Below are 23,028 nucleotides of genomic sequence, written 5' to 3' on the forward strand. Positions count from 1 at the left end.
ATCAGACTGAGTGGCTGTAACCTCTCAGAGAGAAGCTGTGAAGCTCTGTCCTCAATTCTCAGCTCCCAGTCCTCCAGTCTCAGAGAACTGGACCTGAGGAACAACAACCTGCAGGATTCAGGAGTGAAGCTTCTCTCTGCTGGACTGGAGAGTCCAAATTGCAAACTGGAAACTCTCAGGTACAAAGTTCTCCATCCTGTTGAGACCAGATTTATGTCCATTACCTGCTAAAACATCAAGGAAATGATAGTTCACTGACAAATTTGTCAACTTCTATTGTCATCCCTTTACTCCCAATGGATAGAATCAATGCCCAGACCTACCATATGGGAGTGGATCTCAAATGTTTTATTTTGCACCACCTTTGAAGAATGAATAACCTTACTTAGGGGACTGGCCCTTTTTTGACAAAGGAGAGCACTTTTTGACAATTTTTGAAAAATCCTGGGGGCCATACCAAAGGTCACAGGGTCACAGGGCGTGGCTCACATAATAGCCCCATCCCTCGTCACCCATCTGCAAGGGGACCCCGATTTTTAACACCCCTCATGCCACTGTGACAGCCCCCCAAAGAGGGCAAAGTTCACTCAATAACTCAGTTAATTACTCCCGATCGTCACAAAATAGGTGATTAGGGTTGTAATCCCACCTTTTCACCAGCAGATGGCGTCATGACAAACTGTGGGATTTAACATTTGACAGATGGTTGCACTTACCATTATGACAGATTGTGGGACTTAACTTATGACAGACGGGGATGGGTACACACCCGGTTAGGGTGCAACTTGTGACAGATGGGTACAAACCTTTATATATACACACATTTATACCCGGTTAGGGTGCACCTTGTGACAGATGGGTATAACACTTACCATTATGACAGATGGTGGGACTTAACTTATGACAGATGGGGATGGGTACACACCCGGTTAGGGTGCAACTTGTGACAGATGGGTACAAACCTTAACTTTCCCCACATGGAGGAGGGCTGAGCATCCATACACAGAGCCAGGGGGAAAATCCATTATATCCACCCCGCAAAAGAGCTCTCTTCTCCCGCATGGAGGAGGGCTGAGCAAAGCTCACATACATATACACAGTTATACCCGGTTAGGGTGCAACACGTGACAGATGAGTAAAAACCTTAACTTTCCCCACATGGAGGAGGGCTGAACATCCATACACAGAGCCAGGGGGGAAATCCATTATATCCACCCTGCAAAAGAGCTCTCTTCTCCCGCATGGAGCAGGGCTGGCAAGCCCTTGGACCTCCAGAGAACCGGGGGGGGGGGGGGATACATTATATCCACCCTGCAAAAGAGCTCTCTTTCCCCGCATAATGGTAAGTACATCTGTCATATATTAAACCCCACCATCTGTCATAATGGTAAGTGCACCAAGAGAGCTGAGCAGGCTATGGAGTTCCACAGAACCAGACTTCCACAGAACCAGGGGGGGAATCCAGCATGTCCACCCCGCAAAAGAGCTCTATTTCCCCGCATGGAGGAGGGCTGAGCACAGATGGGTACAACCCTTATCTTAAACATATGCTCACATACATATACACAATCATACCCGGTTAGGGTGCAACTTGTGACAGATGGGTATAACACTTACCATTATGACAGATGGTGGGACTTAACTTATGACAGATGGGGATGGGTACACACCCGGTTAGGGTGCAACTTGTGACAGATGGGTACAAACCTTAACTTTCTCCACATGGAGGAGGGCTGAGCATCCATACACAGGGCCAGGGGGAAAATCCATTATATCCACCCCGCAAAAGAGCTCTCTTCTCCCGCATGGAGGAGGGCTGAGCAAAGCTCACATACATATACACAGTTATACCCGGTTAGGGTGCAACACGTGACAGATGAGTAAAAACCTTAACTTTCCCCACATGGAGGAGGGCTGAACATCCATACACAGAGCCAGGGGGGAAATCCATTATATCCACCCTGCAAAAGAGCTCTCTTCTCCCGCATGGAGCAGGGCTGGCAAGCCCTTGGACCTCCAGAGAACCGGGGGGGGGGGGGGGGGGATCCATTATATCCACCCTGCAAAAGAGCTCTCTTTCCCCGCATAATGGTAAGTACACTCATCTGTCATATATTAAATCCCACTGTCTGTCATAATGGTAAGTGCACCAAGAGAGCTGAGCAGGCTATGGAGTTCCACAGAACCAGACTTCCACAGAACCAGGGGGGAGAATCCAGCATGTCCACCCCGCAAAGAGCTCTATTTCCTCGCATGGAGGAGGGCTGAACAGCCCTTGGACTTCCACAGAACCAGGGGGGGGGGGGGATCCAGCATGTCCACCCGGGAGCAGACCACCACCTTAGCCACCACCCATGAACTTCCATGGAGAAGCCACTGGTCCCACCAGTACCCGAGTTTATGTTAAACACTGATAAAACACACACACACACACACACACACACACACACACACACACACACACACGTTACCCTATTGTCATAAAGTGCTCCCTTATGAGCAATGCCCCTCCCCCAAACACACTCCCAATGGGCCTGCAGTACTCAAACACATTGCTACCTCCTGAACACCCACAAACCCCACTGAACACACTCAAATTGGGCCAGCAGTAGTACTCAAACACTTAGTAAACCCATATAATACACGTGGTACCCTGACTGTCACACTCACGGTCCTCCCTGCTTGACACCCCCAAAACGTAAGGCAAGACTGCCATCCAGTGGATTTTACGTAGATTGCAGTTACTCCCATATTGGAAAACCGTAACTAATCTGTCCAATTCAAGAGAATACCAATCTGTCAAAATCCGCTCTCCCTGAAATTTGGGAGCACAAACTTACATGTCCTTGAATTTAACAGGTGACAAATGGGTACAAAAGGAGGAGTCTTCTAACCCACTCCTCCTCCATCCCAAAAGAATGTTTAATATTAACAACAATATAAAAGGATTTTAGCCCTAATCATACCTACAGTCAACACAAAGGATAAACAAAGTGTACACTGCCTGTGGACACAGCTCCTTCTCTCTCTGGAAAGACAGCACATGTTAATTTTAACTATCCATGAACCTCATCATCAATAAGATTCAGAAACCAAAAATAGACGAGCTGAAAATAAGGCAAAAATGTCCAGCCATTGATATTCAAGACAAATTTGAGTTACTTTGTTTTTTACTTTTTAGGTGTTTTAATAATAAATAAACATTTTCTCTTAATAGTCACACAGAGGGGAAATTTGTTATCTGCATTCAACCCATTTCTTAACCCTCCTGTTATGTTCATTTGTTAGGAACAGCAATGCTGTTCCCGGGTCAGTTTGACCCGTCGCATGTTTAATTATCCTAAAGATATCTGAAACCAAAAAAATCCTAACAAGCATTGTTAATATTTCATTACTAACTCCATTACTAACTATTCTATAAATATTTAGTGCAATGGTGTTCCTTACCTCTAACAGGTAATGATCCAATTATGATAATTCACTCGTTTTTCAAAAAAAACTGCATGTTCAAACTTTTTTAATGTTTCACCACTTTATAACTTTTGAAAGACCAACATATAACAAGCAATTGAAATATGAACAAGGTGTATGTGCGTGTGTGTCTATGTCTGTCTGTACATCTACACAGCACATGAGTGACATGTCATCACACTGTGCTTTGTGCAAATTAATTTTGCACATTTTGCGCAGGTCATGCTTGTCTTGACATTGTCAGATTGCCTGCAGACCTGGCACCTCTTCCTCTTTCTTTTCCCCTCAGCAGCAATCTATAAATAAGAGGACCATGATTACTTTACTATGGTGTCTTTTTGCTGATCCCAAGACACACAGAACTCACTCTCATACACTTATACACACACACACACACACACACACACACACACACACACACACACACACACACACACACACACACACACACTTACTTAGCTCAAGCATTGTGTACTTGATGCAGTTCTCTCCTGGATCTCCCTCACCGTGGCTGCAGCGGCTGGGGTCCTTGGCAGGTGCTGCCTCCGTTGGATGTGCAGTGTCACAAGCGCCTTCCCCAGCTCCTCGAGAAAGATGCGCCTCTTGTACAGCTTTGACACATTCCAGTCAGGAAATATCTCCGTCAAGATGATAAAGGCATTGTAGGCTGATACATCGATCATGTTATAAAAGATGACCAATGGCCAGCGCACAGTCATCCATTTGGTGCTGTAGGACCCTGTCACTTTCTCTAAGTTGTCTACCCCCCCTTTGGTGGCATTGTAATCAAGGATCATGCTTGGTTTCTGGTCCTCTCTTGTGTTGATTTCAGGATTTTTGTGCAGAATGCTAATGAGCACAACATTTTTTGCCTTTTTGGGGCAGTAAGACACTAGGGCTGTGGTGTCCGTGAAGGCAAACATGAAAGATTGAGGGGCCTAGTCCTTGATTACCAGCAGCTCAGCAGGGAGTTCAGCCCTGTTCTTTCGGACAGTTCCGACCATTGAGAGCTTTCTCTTTAGAAGCTCCTGACCCAAGTTGTAGTTTGTGAAAAAAATGTCACAGGTTATGTTCTGTCCCCTGAGACCCTGTGCCATGTCGAGCACGACCCTTGTGCCCTGATTCTTCTCTGGGGCTCCTCCAACCGGCTTTCCAGTGTAAACCTGCATGTTCAATGCATAGCTGGTGTTTGCATCACATGCTGCCCAGATTTTTATCCAATATTTAGCTGGTTTGGATGGCATGTATTGCCTAAATAGGCAGCGACCTCTGAATGCCACCAGCCTTTCATCCACTGTGACATTAGGGCCTGGGTTATAGAGTAGTGGATGTTGCTCTACCCACTTGTCCCACACTGTCCTAATAGCTGCAAGCTTGTCTCTCTCCTGTCTACCAGCCCTTTTCTCTCGATTATCAAATCGGATTACTCTGGAGAAAATGTGAAAAGTCTCCAGAGACATTGTGGCTCGAAATATAGCCTTGCCTGCCTCTGCATCCCACAGACTGGCTGTCGATTCATCCTTCGACTTATAGACCCCAGCCAGGATGAGGAGCCCCAAATACGAATCAAAATGTGTTTTGTCCAGCTCCTTCCACTTCTCCCCAAAAACACACCTCCCTTCAAGATTAGTCATTTCCAGAATTATTTTCTGTATTGAATCTGGCATGACCAGCTCAAAAGCTGACTTGATGTCAGTCACACGAGTCACTGCCATCCTAGTGGGCCCTGGCACTGTCTTTATTATGTTTTCTGCAGACAGTTTTGCCTGACGCATATTTGGGGATGAAGACCACTGTACCATTTTTTGACATGAATGTCATGCTTGGAGGAATAGGAATAGCAATTCCCTCATCTGGTTCAAAATTAGAATCATTAGAATCAGAATTTAGCTCAAGATGTAATGATCAGAGGCAGGGGACCCATAATTCAGCCAGACCAGCAGAGGTTCAGTTCAGGTTCTTTTATTAACAAAAAGCAAAACAGGGAAAAAACCAAAAACACAGTCAAACCAAAAGATGGCACAAAAATAAATAGACTAACGGGGCAGGCAAGGCAGGAACAGAAAGAAGAGGATAGCTCAGGTTTCTGGAGACAAAGGGGTCAAAAATCCAAAAGCAAACCATAACAGAAACTTGCAGGAGGAGACTCACCCATACTCAACAAGATGACCTGGCACTGATGTCTGGTCTCAACAGTTTATATGGAGGTGGAAGCAGGTGAAACCGGTGAGAGGTGATTGCAGCAGGGGTGGAGTTAGGCAGGTGTGCAGAGTAAGTAATTAGACCAGACATCAGTGCTGAGGATCAAAACAAGAACATATCAAAAAACCAAACCTAAACTAAGAAGCTTATGAAGACATAACAGGATAAACTAAAACAGTAAACAAGACTCTAAACAAGAATCCAGACAAGACAGAACTCAAAACAGCCAGATAATAAAAGACAGGAGAGAGAAGGAAAACTAAAACTAACATAAACCAGAACAGAACTCAGAATATTACACAAGATAGTCTTCATCTTCAGACACATCCTCCTCTATTTCACTGTCACAATCAATGATTACTTCCAGAGCCTCCTGGACTGTCCTCCTTTTGCTTCTGCTGCTCATTTTGTAAAGGTCTGCCTGACAGAGTGTAATGTTGGTAGGACTCCCATGCACATGCAGAGAATCTTTTATATGTTTTGTCCCTCCCCTGTTGAATGTCCCCTGAATGTGGGTGGAGATTTCCCACGAGAACATAAATGGTTCCTGTCAAAAGTCATAACACCTGCACGTGTGTGTGTGTGTGTGTGTGTGTGTGTGTGTGTGTGTGTGTGTGTGTGTGTGTGTGTGTGTGTGTGTGTGTGAGAGATTGGGGTGAAACATGTCTCACAGTTGCAAAGAAAGAAATAGTCTTTCCATTTTCATATTATATGTTGATTACACTATTTAAGGCAAGCAGAAGTTTCATACTGAAAAAATACTTTTAACATTAAAACGGGTAAATTTGACCCGTAACATAACAGGAGGGTTAAGAAGCAGGGTGTTGCCGACACTGAGTGGCACACAGGGAGCAATCTGTGCTCAAGAGTTTTTTAAGAGCTAACCTTTGGGGCCTCTCCAAAACACAAACGCTGGCCTATCTTACCACTAGGCCACTAATCCCATGTGTTTATTAAAATTATTCATTACAGACAACCATATGTTACCTCAATGCAGAGAAAATGTTGCTCTGAGGATCACAACTGCCTGGGCTCCCACCAATAAGGGGACCTGCTGGTCGGCCAGCCACTTAAAAAAACACCTGCATTATTTATGTGTGTTTGAAATAAAATTATTGAGATTCACAGTCAAATAAGTAACTAAAAACTGGAGTGAGCAGCAGGAGAGATCAGAACAGAGAAAGATTAAGCAGAGCTGAAACCTGAAAAAGTGAGAGATAAGTCCCGGATCTCACGAAAGAAGAGATTTAGATGTCTGTTAAAAAGATGGATTCAGAATCAGACATACTCTAATAATTCCAGAGGGAAATTGCAGTTTCAGTAATATCACCATTACATAAACATCACAAACATTTCAGGGGGAGACGGTTCACTGAGGCAGTGCAGCCAAGGACAATTCTGTCCACAAGGCGCTGCCCTTATCTGTTGAAGGAAGATAACAACAACATGGAGGAAAGGGAGGGAGAGAAAAAAAGACAGAAGTTTGACAATTTATGCTCTCACAAATAAAGAGTCAAACAACTGACAAAAAAACCCCTCATAGCACAAAAAAGCACAAATAACACAAGACACATATATGCAGAAGGTAAACATTAAGACCCGCCACGTGTAAGTTTGTCAGTTTTATGAGTATCAGTTATGTGTGTGTGTTTGGGTGAAAGTGTTATATTCAATTCAATTCAATTTTATTTATATAGCGCCAAATCATGAAACATGTCATCTCAAGGCACTTTACAAAGTCAAGTTCAATCATATTATACAGATTGGATCAGATTATACAGATTGGTCAAAAAGGTCCTATATAAGGAAACCAGTTGATTGCATCAAAGTCCCGACAAGCAGCATTCACTCCTGGGGAAGCGTAGAGCCACAGGGAGAGTCGTCTGCATTGTACATGGCTTTGCTGCAATCCCTCATACTGAGCAAGCATGAAGCGACAGTGGGAAGAAAAACTCCCCATTAACGGGAAGGAAAACCTCCGGCAGAACCGGGCTAAGTATGAACGGTCATCTGCCTCGACCGACTGGGGGTTACAGAAGACAGAGCAGAGACACAACAAGAGAGACAAAAAAGCACAGAAGCACACATTGATCTAGTAATCTGTTCTACATTAGATGGTAATAGCGGGTGAGCCGTCTTCTTTAGATGATGTCACAGTTAACAGAACGCCAGACCAGGTGTACCTACTATGAAGATAAAAGAGAGAGAACATAAAGTTAAAGCAGAAATGACAACACGTAATGCATAATTGAAGAACAGTAGAACTCTATAGAGTGAGAAAATTAGATCCTGATATCCTCCAGTAGCCTAAACCTATAGCAGTAAAACTATAAAGGTAAATGGCTTGTACTTGTATAGCGCTTTAACTAGTCTTGACGACCTCCAAAGTGCTTTACACTACAGTTCAGTCATTCACCCATTCACACACACATTCACACCCTGACGGTGGTGAGCTATGTTAGTAGCCACAGCTGCCCTGGGGCAGACTGACAGAGGTGAGGTTGCCATGCACTGGCGCCACCGGTCCCTCTGACCACCGCCAGCAGGCAATGCGAGTGAAGTGTCTTGCCCAAGGACACAACGACAGACACAGACAGACAGAGCGGGGAATCGAACCGGCGACCCGCCAATTGCAAGACAAACTCCCTGACCTCTGTGCCACATCGCCCCTCTGATTCTGAAAATACAGAGATTTGTGTGTGTGGTGTGTTGGCGGCAGGTGTGGAGGGGGGCCGAAAAAGGCTGTGTTGTCCCGGGCCCTAGCAAAGCTGTCAGCTGGCCGGCCTGCAGGTGTATCTATTAGCAGGTTTAGCACTTTCTGTACGTTAACTAAGCCTGGTTTATGACTTCACCATGTTCTTAGTATACACCCCCATTGGCCTGCACTTGGTTGTGTAGAATTTGAAAGTGTATAGCACTGACCTTACTTGAAGAAGGAAAACTGAAAGCTTACAAAAAGGTTGTATTTTCTGTCTAAACTTGGTCTAAATTTCTCCTGCACTTGGTTGTCTATATTATTTTAAGTGAATTTGACCTTCAAAGTTTACCAAAATCTAAACAATGTCATTCAAACTGCATTTGCTTTGTTTTACTTTTTACTTCTACTTTTCATTACATTACTTGAGTACATCTATTTTTACAGTAATTTTCATACTTAAGTACAAAACATTTCAGATACTTTAAGACTTTAACTCAAGTAACATTTCAGTCAGTGACTTGCACTTTCATATTTTGGAGAAGTACTTATACTTTTACTTGACTCCGAGATTTCAGTACTTTATACAACACTGTCTGTTAGGAACATATGGGGTAATCAGAGCTCTGATATATGATGGAGCTTGATTATTAAGGGCTTTATACGTTAGAAGAAGAATTTTAAATTCTATTCTTGATTTAACAGGAAACCAATGAAGGGAAGCAGGAGGTGAAAAAAGGAAACTCTGGAAACCTGTTTAATATGGGATTTAAATGACATGTCTTGGTCAAAAATAACACCAAGATTTTTTACTTTATTACCAGAGGCCAAGTTAATGCCACCCAGATTAAGTGATTGGTTAAGAAGTTTATTTTTTGAGGACTCTGGCCCAAAGATTACAACTTCGGTCTTGTCAGAATTTAAATGCAGGAACTTTAAAGTCATCCAGCTTTTGGATATTGTGATCCACTGTGTCAAATGCAGCACTGAGATCTAACAGGACAAGTATAGACACAAGTCCATTATCTGAGGCCATGAGAATATCATTAGTGACCTTCACCAGAGCTGTTTCTCAAGTTCCTGGGGGCCCCGACTATCCAGCCAGGCTTTGATAATGATGTTGTTCCACCAGACTGAGAGAGTACAGCATCATCCACTCTGCTGGTAAGCAGTCAGCACAGTGGATTTCCTGAAGATGACCCAGGTCTGGCCAATCAGCTGTCTGATCGTGCACACTGCTCAATAGTACTGAGAGGACCACTCCAGGTGAAGAACAGGATCTTGCCAAGAAATGGAGAAGGGCGCAGATTTACTTCCAACTATTATTTCATTCAAATGAGAAATGGAGAACAGATAAGCGGATCATGCTTTGTCTACTAGAAAAAAGGACAAAAGAAAACATAGAGGAAAACAACAAGAAGAGGGATAAGAAGAGAGGGACAAAAGGTAGAAAAAATAATGTATATCTATTCTATTAAAAAATAAATAAATGTATATAATGGGTCTGTTTTATGTGTAGTCTTCACAATTCAGAGGGCTCCATGCCTTTCTTTGCTTTGGGCCCCAAATTTCCTAAATCTGTCCCTGTTCATTATGTCTTGAAACTGGTTTCGAGGCATTGTGGCTTTGATGTGTGAATTCCCAAAGTCTTTGGACCACAAATCCCGCATGGTGCCAACACTCCCCTGTGCTGCCTTCATAAACAGAACTGCAATGAAAGCCACCAAATTTGAAGTCAACGTGTTCGCCATTAGAATCACAGCCTGACATGTCTTGTAACATAGCCAAAGCTTCCAAAGCGCTCAGTCTCCATTTGGTAATGTACCAGCACATAGCCCCCCCCCACCCCCCGCCAAACCGGTTTTGAGCAGGAAACCTATTTCCAGAGCGAACTCAGTCGGGTCCTTCAGTATCTATATATACGTGCGTGTGTGTGTGTGTGTGCGCGCGTGGCGCGCTCCCCCGCAGCGCCGGCGCTGAAGTGACTTGAGTTATATTTGTCCCCTAGTAAATAGGGCAGGTGGTCATTATTGTATAAATATTAAAATATAAAAGCGTTCCAGCACATGCAGCATTTTCATTGATCAGTTATCAGCTGATCGCTGCGCGGGTGGCTCCGCTCCGCTGTCTGAAATTATTCCGGTCTTGGCGACATTGATGACGTAGACCTAGTTATAATAAATTATAAATAGGATTTTTTCCCCCCCTGCTCTCAGGTAAAACACTCGTCAACAGAGAGGCTTGAGCTAAAACCGAAACATAGGGGGGTGGAATGGTTCTCCAACGACAGGGCTAATGGGGCATTTACATCTGAACAGGGATTCATGAGTTGTGAAGTACTGTCGGGGGGACTGGAGGCTGACGAAAATTCTCGTATCTCTGGGACTTCTAAGGCCCGTTTACACTACACCTAAAAACCGAGCCATGCCGAGACCGGTCCTAGCTTGGTCCAGTTAACTGAGATAAATGCAGCCGTTTACACACACAGGAGTTATCTCGGTTATGGTTCCTTGGTTGCTCCTCGCCTCCTAGTGGCGATCTGCGTTACTACCGCTCTCTGGGATTGAAGGCGGGACCGAGCAAATCAAAATGGCGGCACCCGTCACATTCAGGATGTTATTGTTATGGGCCTTTCAGACAGGCTGCGACGACCGCACTGCTGCGCTGTGAAACCCATTCTTTTCAATGGCTTGCGCCGCGCCAGGGCGGTTTATCGCTGCGTCGAGCAAAGCGCAAGCACAGCGCAGCGCACCGCTTCGCGCGCCGCGCTTGAGCACGGCGAGCGCGGCGCGCCGTGACGAATGTACGCGTTGCCATAGAAACCGCAAATGCGCTGCGCTGAACCCCGCGGCCAGCGCAGCGCAAATCGCTTCCTGTCTGAAAGGCCCTTAGACAGATTCGGCTTTTGGGACGTGGATAAGACAAATGAACGTCTAATAAGGATTTACAGACGCGGGAAACAACAACAGACGCTGAGGTTCATAAGCAGAGTCATCACTGGAAATCGTGTGGCACGGTAAGGAAGCTAGTATTATTATGAATGTCTGAAATTTGTCTGAATGGAGCGTGAACCGGGACGTGCAGCCAGACACGCCGGAAAACCCGCTGACAGTCAGCTGACTGTAAGGGGATGACGCGGTCTGCTCATGCGCTCCTCGTTATCATGGAACCAGGCTAAAAAAAACCAGTCCGAGACCTGGTGATGAACTGGTCTGCAGTTAGCGCGGTCCGGTTATCGTTAGCGCGGTCTGGTTCAGTCTGCTGACCATTTACACACAAGAGTTATCTCGGTTACCGAGCTCGGACTGGTCTCGGCTCGGTTAAAAAAGTGTAGTGTAAACGGGCCTTTTGTGTTAAACCAAGCTGAGCAGCAGTTTGTTGAGCACTACTTTCTCATGTTAACATCATGTGTTGAACTGTGTGTCTGCAGCTTGTCAGGCTGTCTGGTCTCAGAGGAAGGCTGTGCTTCTCTGGTCTCCGCTCTGAGCTCCAACCCCTCCCATCTGAAAGAGTTGGACCTGAGCTACAATCATCCAGGAGACTCAGGAATGAAGCTGCTGTCGGCTGGACGGAAGGATCCACACTGGAGACTGGAAGGTCTCAGGTATGGAGCAATAAAGGTATAGAGGTACTTTATGACAAAGTTTGATCAATCAGAAAGTTTGACTGATTAATGACCCCAGATCATAAATCAAAGCCTCCTTGATTTATAAACCCCCATCCCTCTCTGACCCCTCTTATCACTTCCAGTCAGAATAATTGTATAGTTTATTTAAATAAGGCTAACGTATCATTAGGAATATTTTAATGAAGTGTCCCACAGTGGGAAGATTCAAGATGATGATACAAATCCTGGCAGGCTCAGCATGATGGTCTGTTCCCCCAGAAATAGTGGAAAGCTGTGGGCTGACTTTGTGCAAGATTGGTGCAGGAAGACTTAAAAATACAAAGATCGCTAGTTGTAATCTTAAGGATATGTAAATTAAAATAGCTGCTAGAGACAAGTGATGTTCTGAAGGCAGGACTGTGGGGCTGTTTCCAGGCTCACCACCAGGGACGGTTTTGGGTCATGTTAGAGGAGATGTAAAAATGGTGTTTCTTGAAGCAATGAGGATTTTTACAAGCTGAGTTTTAAAAGCAGTCTATGTTATATTTCCTGGCATTGTGCGTCCTTAAAACTACTGAGTTTTGTGTATTGTCCACTCCGAATAATTTGTTAAGTAGGTTTATTGTTCAGGATACTTTCTGTCAGCTCATATTAGCTGACAGCAGATATGGATAACTAAGCTAACATTTTACCTTCAGTTGGTGAATCTGATAATGTTTAGTTGCCTTGTTTACTTCATCTCCACAATATCAGAGATTAAAGCACAAGACTGGAAGAAGATAAAACAGTTTGTTCCCAGATGTAGTCTGGGCTCTAAATAAAGGCCTGATAGGTTTACTAGACAGCATGTGGTTGTAATAATTTGTGTAATCTACTAATATAAGATGTTGTGATTACATCGGATTATAACTTGTCTTTTTATTCATTTATTATTGTTTGTAGAGGCACACACATTTAACCAGGGACCATCCTGCAATCACCACCATAGGGAGCCGGAAATTCATTTTAGAAATCATTACAAACCTGATGTTAGAACAGACACTAATGTGAAAATGATGGTGATGTTAAGAGGACTTTGAGCCTGCAAGACTCTGAGCTCCAAAGACAAATGTCAGACTAACATTAGAAAGATGCAAAAAGCTACTCATCACTAATTAAATGGGTTCCAGTGCTTTAAAATCAGTAAAACTTTTAACATAGATTATTAAAAAGTTTACAAAGAATTTTCAACATACCAATTTTAATAAAATGTAAATTAAAAAGATTTTTATCTCTATATACATTGTTATATTTTGAAAACTACCTGCCTTAAAGAGAGTTAAAAAAAATTGACCATAACTTTATTCAATCTTATTTTATCACATTTTTTGAGCAAAATCTGGAGCTGCTGAGATTTGGATTTCCTTCTTTCCCTTTGACTTTAGACTAAATGATCCAGGTACGGTGCTGAAACCAGCAGCTCAGAGTTCATGTGTGATTATGGAGAAAATGTTACATCATTGATGGTGACTTTTCCTTCAAGATTGCAGGAGATTATAGTGATGAGAGGTGAAAACATGTTAAATGTGTTCTAAATGCACATGGTTAAAATGTGTAAAAGACAAAATAAAATTAAACCACTAGTTTTCTGTATAAGTGGAGATATTTCAGTGACAGGAGGGAAGAAACAGGAGGAGGATGTTCAACATTTAGAAAAGATCATCTAACATGCAGAGAAATAAGTAGAGGAACTGATTGGGAATATGTAGTAATAGAACATCAACTAGAACTAGAACATCAAGAGGATAATAATTTCTTCTGCTGAATGACGGAAGATTACTAGAACAAATGTTCATCCAGGAAATGGATCAGCCCTTGACTTAACACTAGTGTCCAGGAATATTTCAGCTGGTAGTGAAATGGGATTTATTTGATGACTCGTCTGCAGGTGTGGCATACCGAGCCACCAGTAGGTTGAAACACCTACCCCATAATTAGATACATGATCAAAATAATGTACATTTAATACAGTTTATGCTCAGAGTGTGTTAAATTGTGTTTTCTAATAAGCAAAGGTTGCTTTTTTATTTGAAAATTAGTTATTGAGCAGTATGCACTGGCTCACCCCGAGCAGCAGAGGGCCGGTTCGTTACACTGTGTGTTCTTGTTCATTCAGGGAATTACACATGAATGTGAAGCTGATATAAGTGTGTGGCAAACTGTGATGTTAAAATAAAATTTTGGATCTTAGCAGAATAAAATAAAGCTGACTTTCGAATGAAATGTGTAGTTGAGGACAGCTTCACTCTGTACCACGCTACGCAGGAAGAGATCATTACCCAGTTTTCTGTAATATTCTCCTCACTAAGAACGGCTCACAAGGGAAATTAAAGTGCCGAGGATCTTGAATGGCGCCAAATAGGAACTCTGAATATATTTGTGAAAGTTCACCAGTTAGATTCACATGATGAAACACTTCATTTTTAATGAGTTTTTCATTTTATAAACAAAAAGAGAAAAAGAACAACGACCAGATCATGAAACAGTCTTTGGTCAGAGCTGTGTTGTCACAAAGTCTCAGGTCCTCCATCTAACAATGATCCAATTACTAACTACTACCTTTAGTTTTATTGCATCAGTAACATTAGTTACTGATTATTGCATCACTAACAGGTTCCCAAAGCCTATCGAACACATTCATTTAAAGTTTGGTCAAGTTGGTTCTTCTCTCCATTTTGTACCAGGCCCAAATTTTTCATCACCACCAGTTCTAGGATGGAGGTTCTGCCTTCAACCAATTAGTTGTTCTTCATTTCAAGGCTGCAGTGAGCAGCAGATTGAAGACGTAGAACTTTGTTGGTCCCTCTGACCCGTCTGAGGTGAGACCCAACAATGCAGTACTGGGTTCTGGTGATATGCTGACTTTAAAACCTGCTTTAGAGCCTCAGATCCATCCTTCCAGAACACATCCATCTTGGGTCAGGACCAGAACACATGGGTGTGATCTGCTATGTGGACAGGTTCTCCAGCATAAGATGGGTTATTTGGATCCATGCTTGCTGTAACTTCTGGAGTTCTGAAGAACCTCATTATTATTCTCCACTTAAACTCCCTCCATGTGTCTCAATTTGTAGTCAGATGAGCTTCAGTGCAGATTGTCTCCCAGTCCTCTTCAGAACAAACTGGGCCCGGTTCTTTCTCCCATCTCTGCTGAATTTCTCCGGAGTTCTGCTGCTTCATGGACACAAAGATACTGTAGAAGATCCAAGATATTTCTGTTGGAGCCTGAATGAATATTTTGTGATTTTCTTTGTATGCATTATGGTTAATGTTTTGTTTTTTGTTTTCTTGCTAAATTTATTTGTTTGTTAAAGTTATTAGATATTATTTGTAATTAAGATTAATTTGGGGAATTTGAATATTTAACCATTGTGGACATTTTGTTATTTTTATTACTTTTTGATTTAAGGATGCATACGTGTCACTTTTGAAGAATGATGCATCATGGAAGTTTGGGGGATTTTGGTTGTGTATCTGACAAAGTGGAGCCAAATGGTTTTTTGACCTCTGTCGCCCTCATATTTTTGTATGTTTGGCACCCTTTTTTGTTTTTTCCATCTATTGACCAAAACGTTTTTAAATGCAATAACGTCTCCGTGGATTATTTTTGGACGAATCATCTGGACAATTTGTTGGGAATATTGAGGCCGCAGCGAGTCAGGCCGGCTTAACTTGTTTTTAAACTCTACAATTTCTTTGCTGCTCTTCCTACCTGGACATCAATCAGAGCTTCTCAATCAGAGCTAGAGTTCTGATTTTACTCCTGATGTGACATCAGGGAGGGTCTGAGCTGAGACGATCTAAAATGATCAGTGTTGGGAGTTTATGTTCAGTTTTAGGTTGTGTAAATGTTTTAAACTGGCCGTTTTTGTGGGAGATTATTTAACTTATTAAAACTTAAAAAAGGAAGACTCGGGAGATGGTTCCAGTACCTCTGCATGCCCCAGGAGGACTTTCATTTATTAGATACACATTCCACAGAATACATCTACCGGAGTCTTAACCACAGATCTGAACAGATCTGAACAATTCAACTCTTTATGAAAACTAATGAGACATAAAACACTGGAACGGGAACGTCTGGCAGAGTCCCTCATGAGACGAAGCTTTAACTCCCACCTTCGGGAGAGCTTTGAACACGTCCCGAGGGAGGCGGGGGACATTGAGTTTGAATGGACCATGTTCCACGCCTCTATTGTTGAGGCGGCTAGTCGGAGCTGTGGCTGCAAGGTTGTCAGTGCATGTCGCGGCGGCAACCCTCGAACACGCTGGTGGACACTGGCGGTGAGGGAAGCTGTCAAGCTGAAGAAGGAGTCCTACCGGGCTTTATTTGCCTGTGGGACTCCGGAAGCAGCTGATGTGTATCGGCGTCAGGCGGCTCGGCTGCTCGCCAAGGCAAAAACTCGGATATGGGAAGACTTCAGAGACACCATGGAGAAAGACTTCCGTACAGCTTCGAAGCGATTCTGGTCCACTATCCGGTGTCTCAGGAGGGGGAAGTAGTGTGGTACCAACACTGTTTATAGTGGGGGTGGTGTGCTGCTGACCTCGACTCGGGAGGTCGTGCGTCAGTGGGTGGAATACTTCGAAGACCTCCTTAATCCCACCAACACGTCTTCCATTGTGGAAGCAGAGCCTGAGGACTCTGGGTCGGGTTCTCCCATCTCTGGTGCTGAGGTTGCCGAGGTTGTTAAAAAGCTCCTCGGTGGCAAGGCTCCGGGGGTGGATGCGATTTGCCCTGAGTACCTTAAGGCCCTGGATGTTGTGGGGCTGTGTTGGTTAACGCGGCTCTGCAGCATTGAGTGGACATGGGGGCAGTGCCCCTGGATTGGCAGACTGGGGCACCCCCTATTTAAAAAGGGGGACGGGAGGGTGTGTTCCAACTACAGAGGAATCACACTGTTAAACCTCCCTAGAAAGGTCTATTCAGGGGTTCTGGAAAGGAGGGTCTGTCGGCTTCTGCTGTGAAGCGGGCACTGTACCCATCCGTTGTGGTGAAGAGAGAGCTGAGCCAAAAGGCCAAGCTCTCGATTTACCGGTCGATCTACGTTCCGACCCTCATCTATGGTCACGAGCTTTGGGTAGTGACCGAAAGAACGAGATCCCGGATACAAGCGGCTGAAATGAGTTTCCTCCGTAGTGTGTCTGGGCTCTCCCTTAGAGATAGGGTGAGGAGCTCAGTCATCCGGGGAGGACTCAGAGTAGAGCCGCTGCTCCTCCACGTTGAGAGGAGCCAGTTGAGGTGGCTCGGGCATCTGGTCAGGATGCCTCCTGGACGCCTCCCTGGTGAGGTGTTCCGGGCATGTCCCACCGGGAGGAGGCCCAGGGGGAGACCCAGGAGATGCTGGAGGGACTATGTCTCTCTGCTGGGAACGCCTTGGGATTCCCCCAGAGGAGCTGGCCAGAGTGGCTGGGGAGAGGGACGTCTAGGCCTCCCTACTGAAGCTTCTACCCCCGCGACCCGACCCCGGATATGCAGAAGAAAACAGACGGACGGACGGACATAAAACAATTGAGGTTTTTACCATCCAGACCTTCAGAACCACTTCAGCTCCATAATTCTGTTGTTTCTATAGAAGATGAACAGATTGGATCTCAAATGATGAAATTCTTCACTTCTAACTGATGTTCCAGCAGATCTCTAGAAAATGGAGCTGTAGCTCTCAGATGTTTTAATCATCATGTCTTCTATCGATGAATCCACTGATTAAAGCAGTAATCTCATAGACATGTTCTAAAAAGATGGCGCTGCGCAGGCAGCAGCCAGTCACATCGGCTGTATCACTTCTTTTCCTATTTTTTCCTCTTTATTGTTTTTTCTGGATTGCTTGTATACTATTGAATACCGGATCGGGTATTCTGAGCGTAGATGCCCTGAAGAAACCAACTTTTGGGACTCTATGGATTTTTTTTTGTTACTTTTAGCACATTTCGATGCCGCGGGTGGAAACCCCTTTGTCCGCGACTCCGAGCGTCTCTTGGTCTACACGAGGAACCAGCTTCTCGGACTACGTGACTCCCCGCGCTGCGGCCCTGCTCATCACCACGCTGAGAAACTATACATCCCCGCAGAAATACGGAGGAGGTGGAGAGGATGTCGGGGCGGGAGGACGAAGCGGAGGAAAGGTTATTTACCATCGGTTGTCACGGGAAACGTAAGATCTCGCCGAAACAAGACCGAGGAGCTTGCAGCACTAACCCGTTTCCAAAGTAGGTACAGAGACGCTAGTATTATGTGCTTCACGGAGACGTGGTTAGATGGATCTGTCCCGTACTCAGTGATTTCACAGAATGGCTTTAAACTTATCCGCATGGACAGAACTTTTGCGGAGAGCGGAAAAAAGAGAGAAGGAGGGCTGGCGGTGTTTGTGAATGAGAGATTGTGTAACGTGGTGCATGTTCACGTGAAGCAGCAGATATGCTGCTCGGATTTCGAAATTCTCGCAGTGAGTTTGAGACCTTATTACTTGCCGAGAGAGTTCGGCCACGTGATCATGCTCTGTGTTTACATCCCTTCCTCTGCGGACACCGCCTCCGCATGTGAGCGGATCCACGGCGCAGTAAACAATCTGCAAACACAGCACCCCTGCGCTCTACTGCTGATCACAGGGAATTTCAATCATGGCTCCCTCCGTTCCACCCTACCCACGCTCACCCAGTACGTCATGTGTACAACAAGGGACAATAAACTGCTGGACCTTTTTTATGCCAATGTTAAAGATGCCTTCACCTCCGCCCCCCTCTGGGATGCTCAGACCACAACCTCGTCTCCCTGCTCCCCCATTACATTACACTGGTGAGGAGACAAAAGACACAAAAGAAGTCAGTGAAAGTTTGGTCAGACGAGGCCAATGAGAGACTAAGGGATTGTTTCAGAACCACAGACTGGAGCATGTTCCAAAGCTCTCATGGTGATGACATCAACAGCCTGACTGAATGTATCACTGGCTACATACTTCTGTGTGGAGAGCTTTGTGCCTACACGACGGCTACGGTGCTTTCCAAACAACCCCCCCCCCCCCCCCCCCCCCCTGGGTGACCCCTGAGCTGAAAGTCCTACTGAACCAGAAGAAAAAGGCTTTCTACTCAGGGGACAGGGAGGAGCAGCGTAGAGTCCAGCGAGAGCTCCAGTGGAGAATCAGAGCGGCAAAGAAGGATTATGGGAATAAGATAGAGGAGCAGCTGGCGCAGAACAACGTCAGGGATGTGTGGAGAGGTCTGGAGAACATCTCCGGCTTTGGGCAGAGGACCAGCAGGGCTGCAGATGGAGACACCAAGTTTGCAGATGAGTTGAACACATTCTTCACCCGGTTTGAATCAACCCACACTGGCCCCCTCCCTGCCGTCAACTCTCCACACGTCTCCAACCACCAGCCCTCCAGAGATCTACCATCCCCCCCCACCACCACTCCTATCAACGACCGACCCATCCACACCTTCGGTCCTACCTTCCTCCCCCCTCACAATCACACCAATGGCGTTCCGCGAGCGAGCTATTTTTAGAACGTGACGTCATATCACGTGGTACAGGTAGGGCAAATATGTGTTTTCCTCCACTCTTTTGCTGTAGTTACCCTTGGTTTTACTCGGTAAAACGACTGCTTTTTCTAAGTCTAAGACGTCTCCTAACCATAGTTTTTAAACATTGTTGTTATGGAACGTGCAACAGCAACTCGAGGTACGCTGATAGGCCACATATGAAGGATGTTAAAGCCGCAAGCGGCATCGATCGGCCCTCGCAGCCAAGCGGTGCTCCGGCCTATTGGCCACCGCTGTGGTGCCGGCCGGCCGGCGGGGTTCGCGCACCGCTGCGGTGCCGGCCACCGCAGATGCTGTCACGCATTTTCCCCGCCCGTCCACCGGGCGATTCACATGAATGCGTTCAGAAGCGCTCCCCCATGACTCACAAAAAATCTGGTGCAGTCCGGTCGATGCAGCGAGGAGATACAGGAGATACAGCCGTTAGCGCTGTTGCCTTGCAGCAAGAAGGTCCTGGGTTCAAATCCAACCCTGGGTCTTTCTGCATGGAGTTTGCATGTTCTCCCTGTGCATGTGTGGGTTCTCTCCGGGTACTCCGGCTTCCTCCCACAGTCCAAAAACATGACTGTTAGGTTAATTGGCTTCTCCAAATTGTCCTTAGCTGTGAATGGTTGTTTGTCCTGTTTGTCTCTCTGTGTTGCCCTGCGACAGACTGGCGACCTGTCCAGGGTGTACCCCGCCTCTCGCCCAGTGAACACTGGAGATAGGCACCAGCAACCCCTGCGACCCCATGAGGGCATTTGGCCACCGGACCGGACCTAATTGTTCGGTGGGCCACACAATTTATACCGATTCCTGGACAGTGATTGCAAACAGAAAAGAACAGCCAATGACGCTATGAACGCCGAGCAAGAGAAAAACATTGACTTACCGTTCTATCAACTCAGCCCATTTTCCAGTCTCTTTAAGCTCTCGACCCTCAAGCCATTGTTTGAGCTGAATGTTGGTATGTTGTTCCACAGTTCTACCAGTAAAACGGGCGCCTGGGACATCCTCTTGCGATAGTTTAATAGCTGAAAAGTTGGTCATATCGTTGTATCTGTTGCACGTGTAATGGCTGGTTGCTACGTGCGCTCTCACACTGTTTGCCCTACCTTAGCGGCAAGGGGTGTTGCTCATGAGATGGTGACGTTGCGTGCGCAGTACGCCATTCAGGTGAGAGGTCAGCTGACGAGGCTGAAACAGAGGAAAGCCTCTGGACCAAACGGCATCCCCCCAAGGCTGCTGAGGACCTGTGCTGATGAAATTTGTGAGGTCCTCAGCTACATCTACAACCTGAGCCTCAGTCGGGAGGTGGTGCCCACCCTGTGGAAGACCTCCTGTGTGGTACCGGTTCCCAAAACACCGGTTTTGGGTATCAGTGAGGTGGGCCGGTTCTCCGTGGAACTGGCCCACTTCAGACCAGTCACCCTGACCTCCCACCTGATGAAGACCATAGAGCGCCTCATCCTAATTGACCCAATCTGTATAATATGATTGAACTTGACTTTGTAAAGTGCCATGAGATGACATGTTTCATGATTTGGCGCTATATAAATAAAATTGAATTGAATCCTTTCACACCTGTGCACCATGGTGAGCCCCACCCTGGACCCGCTGCAGTTTGCCTACCGGCCCAACATCGGAGTAGAGGATGCCATCATCTACCTGCTGCAGCGGGCGCTCACCCACCTGGAGACCACCGGGAGCGCTGTGACAGTCATGTTCTTTCACTTCTCCAGCGCTTTCAACAGCATCAGACCGGTGCTGCTGAGGGGGAAGCTGGAGGATGCTGGGGTGGACAAACATCTTGCTGACTGGACAACTGACTACCCCACTAACCGCCCTCAGCACGTGCGGCTGCACAGCTGTCAGTCAGAGGTGGCACTCTGCAGCACCGGGGCCCCCCAGGGCACCGTTCTGTCTCCGTTTCTCTTCACCCTTTACACCTTGGACTTTACTCACAACAAGGACAGCTGCCACCTTCAGAAGTTCTCTGATTACTCGGCCATTGTGGGCTGTGTGTCTGAGGGGAACGAGCTGGAGTACCGGTCGGTCATCAGGGACTTTGTGGACTAGTGTGAGAAAAACCATCTGTGCTTAAACACCAGTAAGACCAAGGATATGGTGATCGACTTCAGGAGAAGACCCCCACCTCACTGACCTGTGAACATCCAGGGGCAGAACATTGAAACTGTGGAGCGTTTCAAACACCTGGGTGTTCACGTCAACAATAAACTTGACTGGACTCATAACACCGACGCTCTGTATAAGAAGGGCCAGAGCCGCCTCCACCTCCTGAGGAGGTTGAGGTCCTTCGGTGTGAGCAGGCCTCTGCTAAAAACTTTCTATGACTCTGTGGTGGCCTCAGCCCTCCTCTACGCTGTCGTCTGCTGGGCTCCTGGCAGCACAGAGCGGGACAGAAAGAGGCTGAATAAGCTGGTGAGGAAGGCCACTTCTGTCCTGGGCTGCCCTCTGGACTCTGTGGAGGAAGTGGCTGAGAGGAGGGTGCTGTCCAAGCTCACATCCATCATGGACAACACCTTCCACCCCCTGCACCAGACTGTAGAGGAGCTGAGCAGCTCCTTTAGTGACAGACTTAGACATCCTGTCTGTAAAAAGGAGCGCTACCGCAGGTCATTCATTCCTGCTGCTCCCAGATTATACAATGCTGCACTATAACTGTAACTGTAACCACAACTGTAATAACTAATGTGCAATGACTAATGTGCAATAATCTATTTAATACACTGGGCTACAACCCGTGCAATAATCCTGAAGTAGTGACTTCTGCTGCTACCACCACCTGAACATATGTCAGTACACATGTATGTATGTATGTATGTATGTACAAATGTATGCACGTATATATATGCACATATATACGTGTAGGTATGTATGTATGTAGACGTATAGGTATATGTATATATATAAGTATGTATATATGTTTATATATATATACAGATCACTATGAATGTAAATAAGACATCATATGCCCATTCCTATTTCTTTTTGTATTTTTGTATTCTTTTTGATCAATTGTATATATGAAGATTCACTGTATATAGCTGAATGCACCTTTCCTACTCTGCACCTTCTTGTATGAGCCGATGTGGCAAGTGAATTTCTCCATCATGAGATCAATAAAGCCTATCTTATCTTACTCCAGAGGTTCCCAAGGTTTGTTCCTGGAAGCTCCTACTTGGACCTCCAATCCAGGCTCCGCCCCCTTTAGAGAAGATCTTTCCATAGATGAAGCTAAGAGTCACCTTGATGCTGCAGACCTTTGTTCAGGGAGGAGATGTCAGGATGTTAGTGACAGTCTGTTCCAGGCTTTAGTTGTTCTCCTCATGAGGAGCTGAAGTCTCTGACAGGAACGTAGAGCTGAACTGGAGAAGAACTTGAAGCTTTCTTCTTGGCCTGTCTGCTTGCAGCAGCGTGACAATCCAACATTTTAGTCTGACTTCATCTGGAAATATTTCTCTGAGACTGAATC

At 45.5% G+C, this 23,028-nt stretch overlaps 1 protein-coding gene across 1 annotated transcript in view; it reads left to right on the forward strand.

Annotated features, from left to right (window-relative positions):
- Window positions 1-23,028, forward strand: part of LOC118564225 (NACHT, LRR and PYD domains-containing protein 12-like) — a 159,958-nt gene that overhangs the window by 53,181 nt on the left and 83,749 nt on the right. Inside the window, exons 8-9 of the mRNA XM_036141639.1 lie at window positions 6-179; window positions 11,799-11,972. Coding sequence (XP_035997532.1) covers window positions 6-179; window positions 11,799-11,972 — 348 coding nt within the window. The remainder of the gene's footprint in view (window positions 1-5; window positions 180-11,798; window positions 11,973-23,028) is intronic.

This window comes from Fundulus heteroclitus, chromosome 9, assembly GCF_011125445.2.
Source record: "Fundulus heteroclitus isolate FHET01 chromosome 9, MU-UCD_Fhet_4.1, whole genome shotgun sequence".
In the NCBI taxonomy this organism is placed as follows: domain Eukaryota; kingdom Metazoa; phylum Chordata; class Actinopteri; order Cyprinodontiformes; family Fundulidae; genus Fundulus; species Fundulus heteroclitus.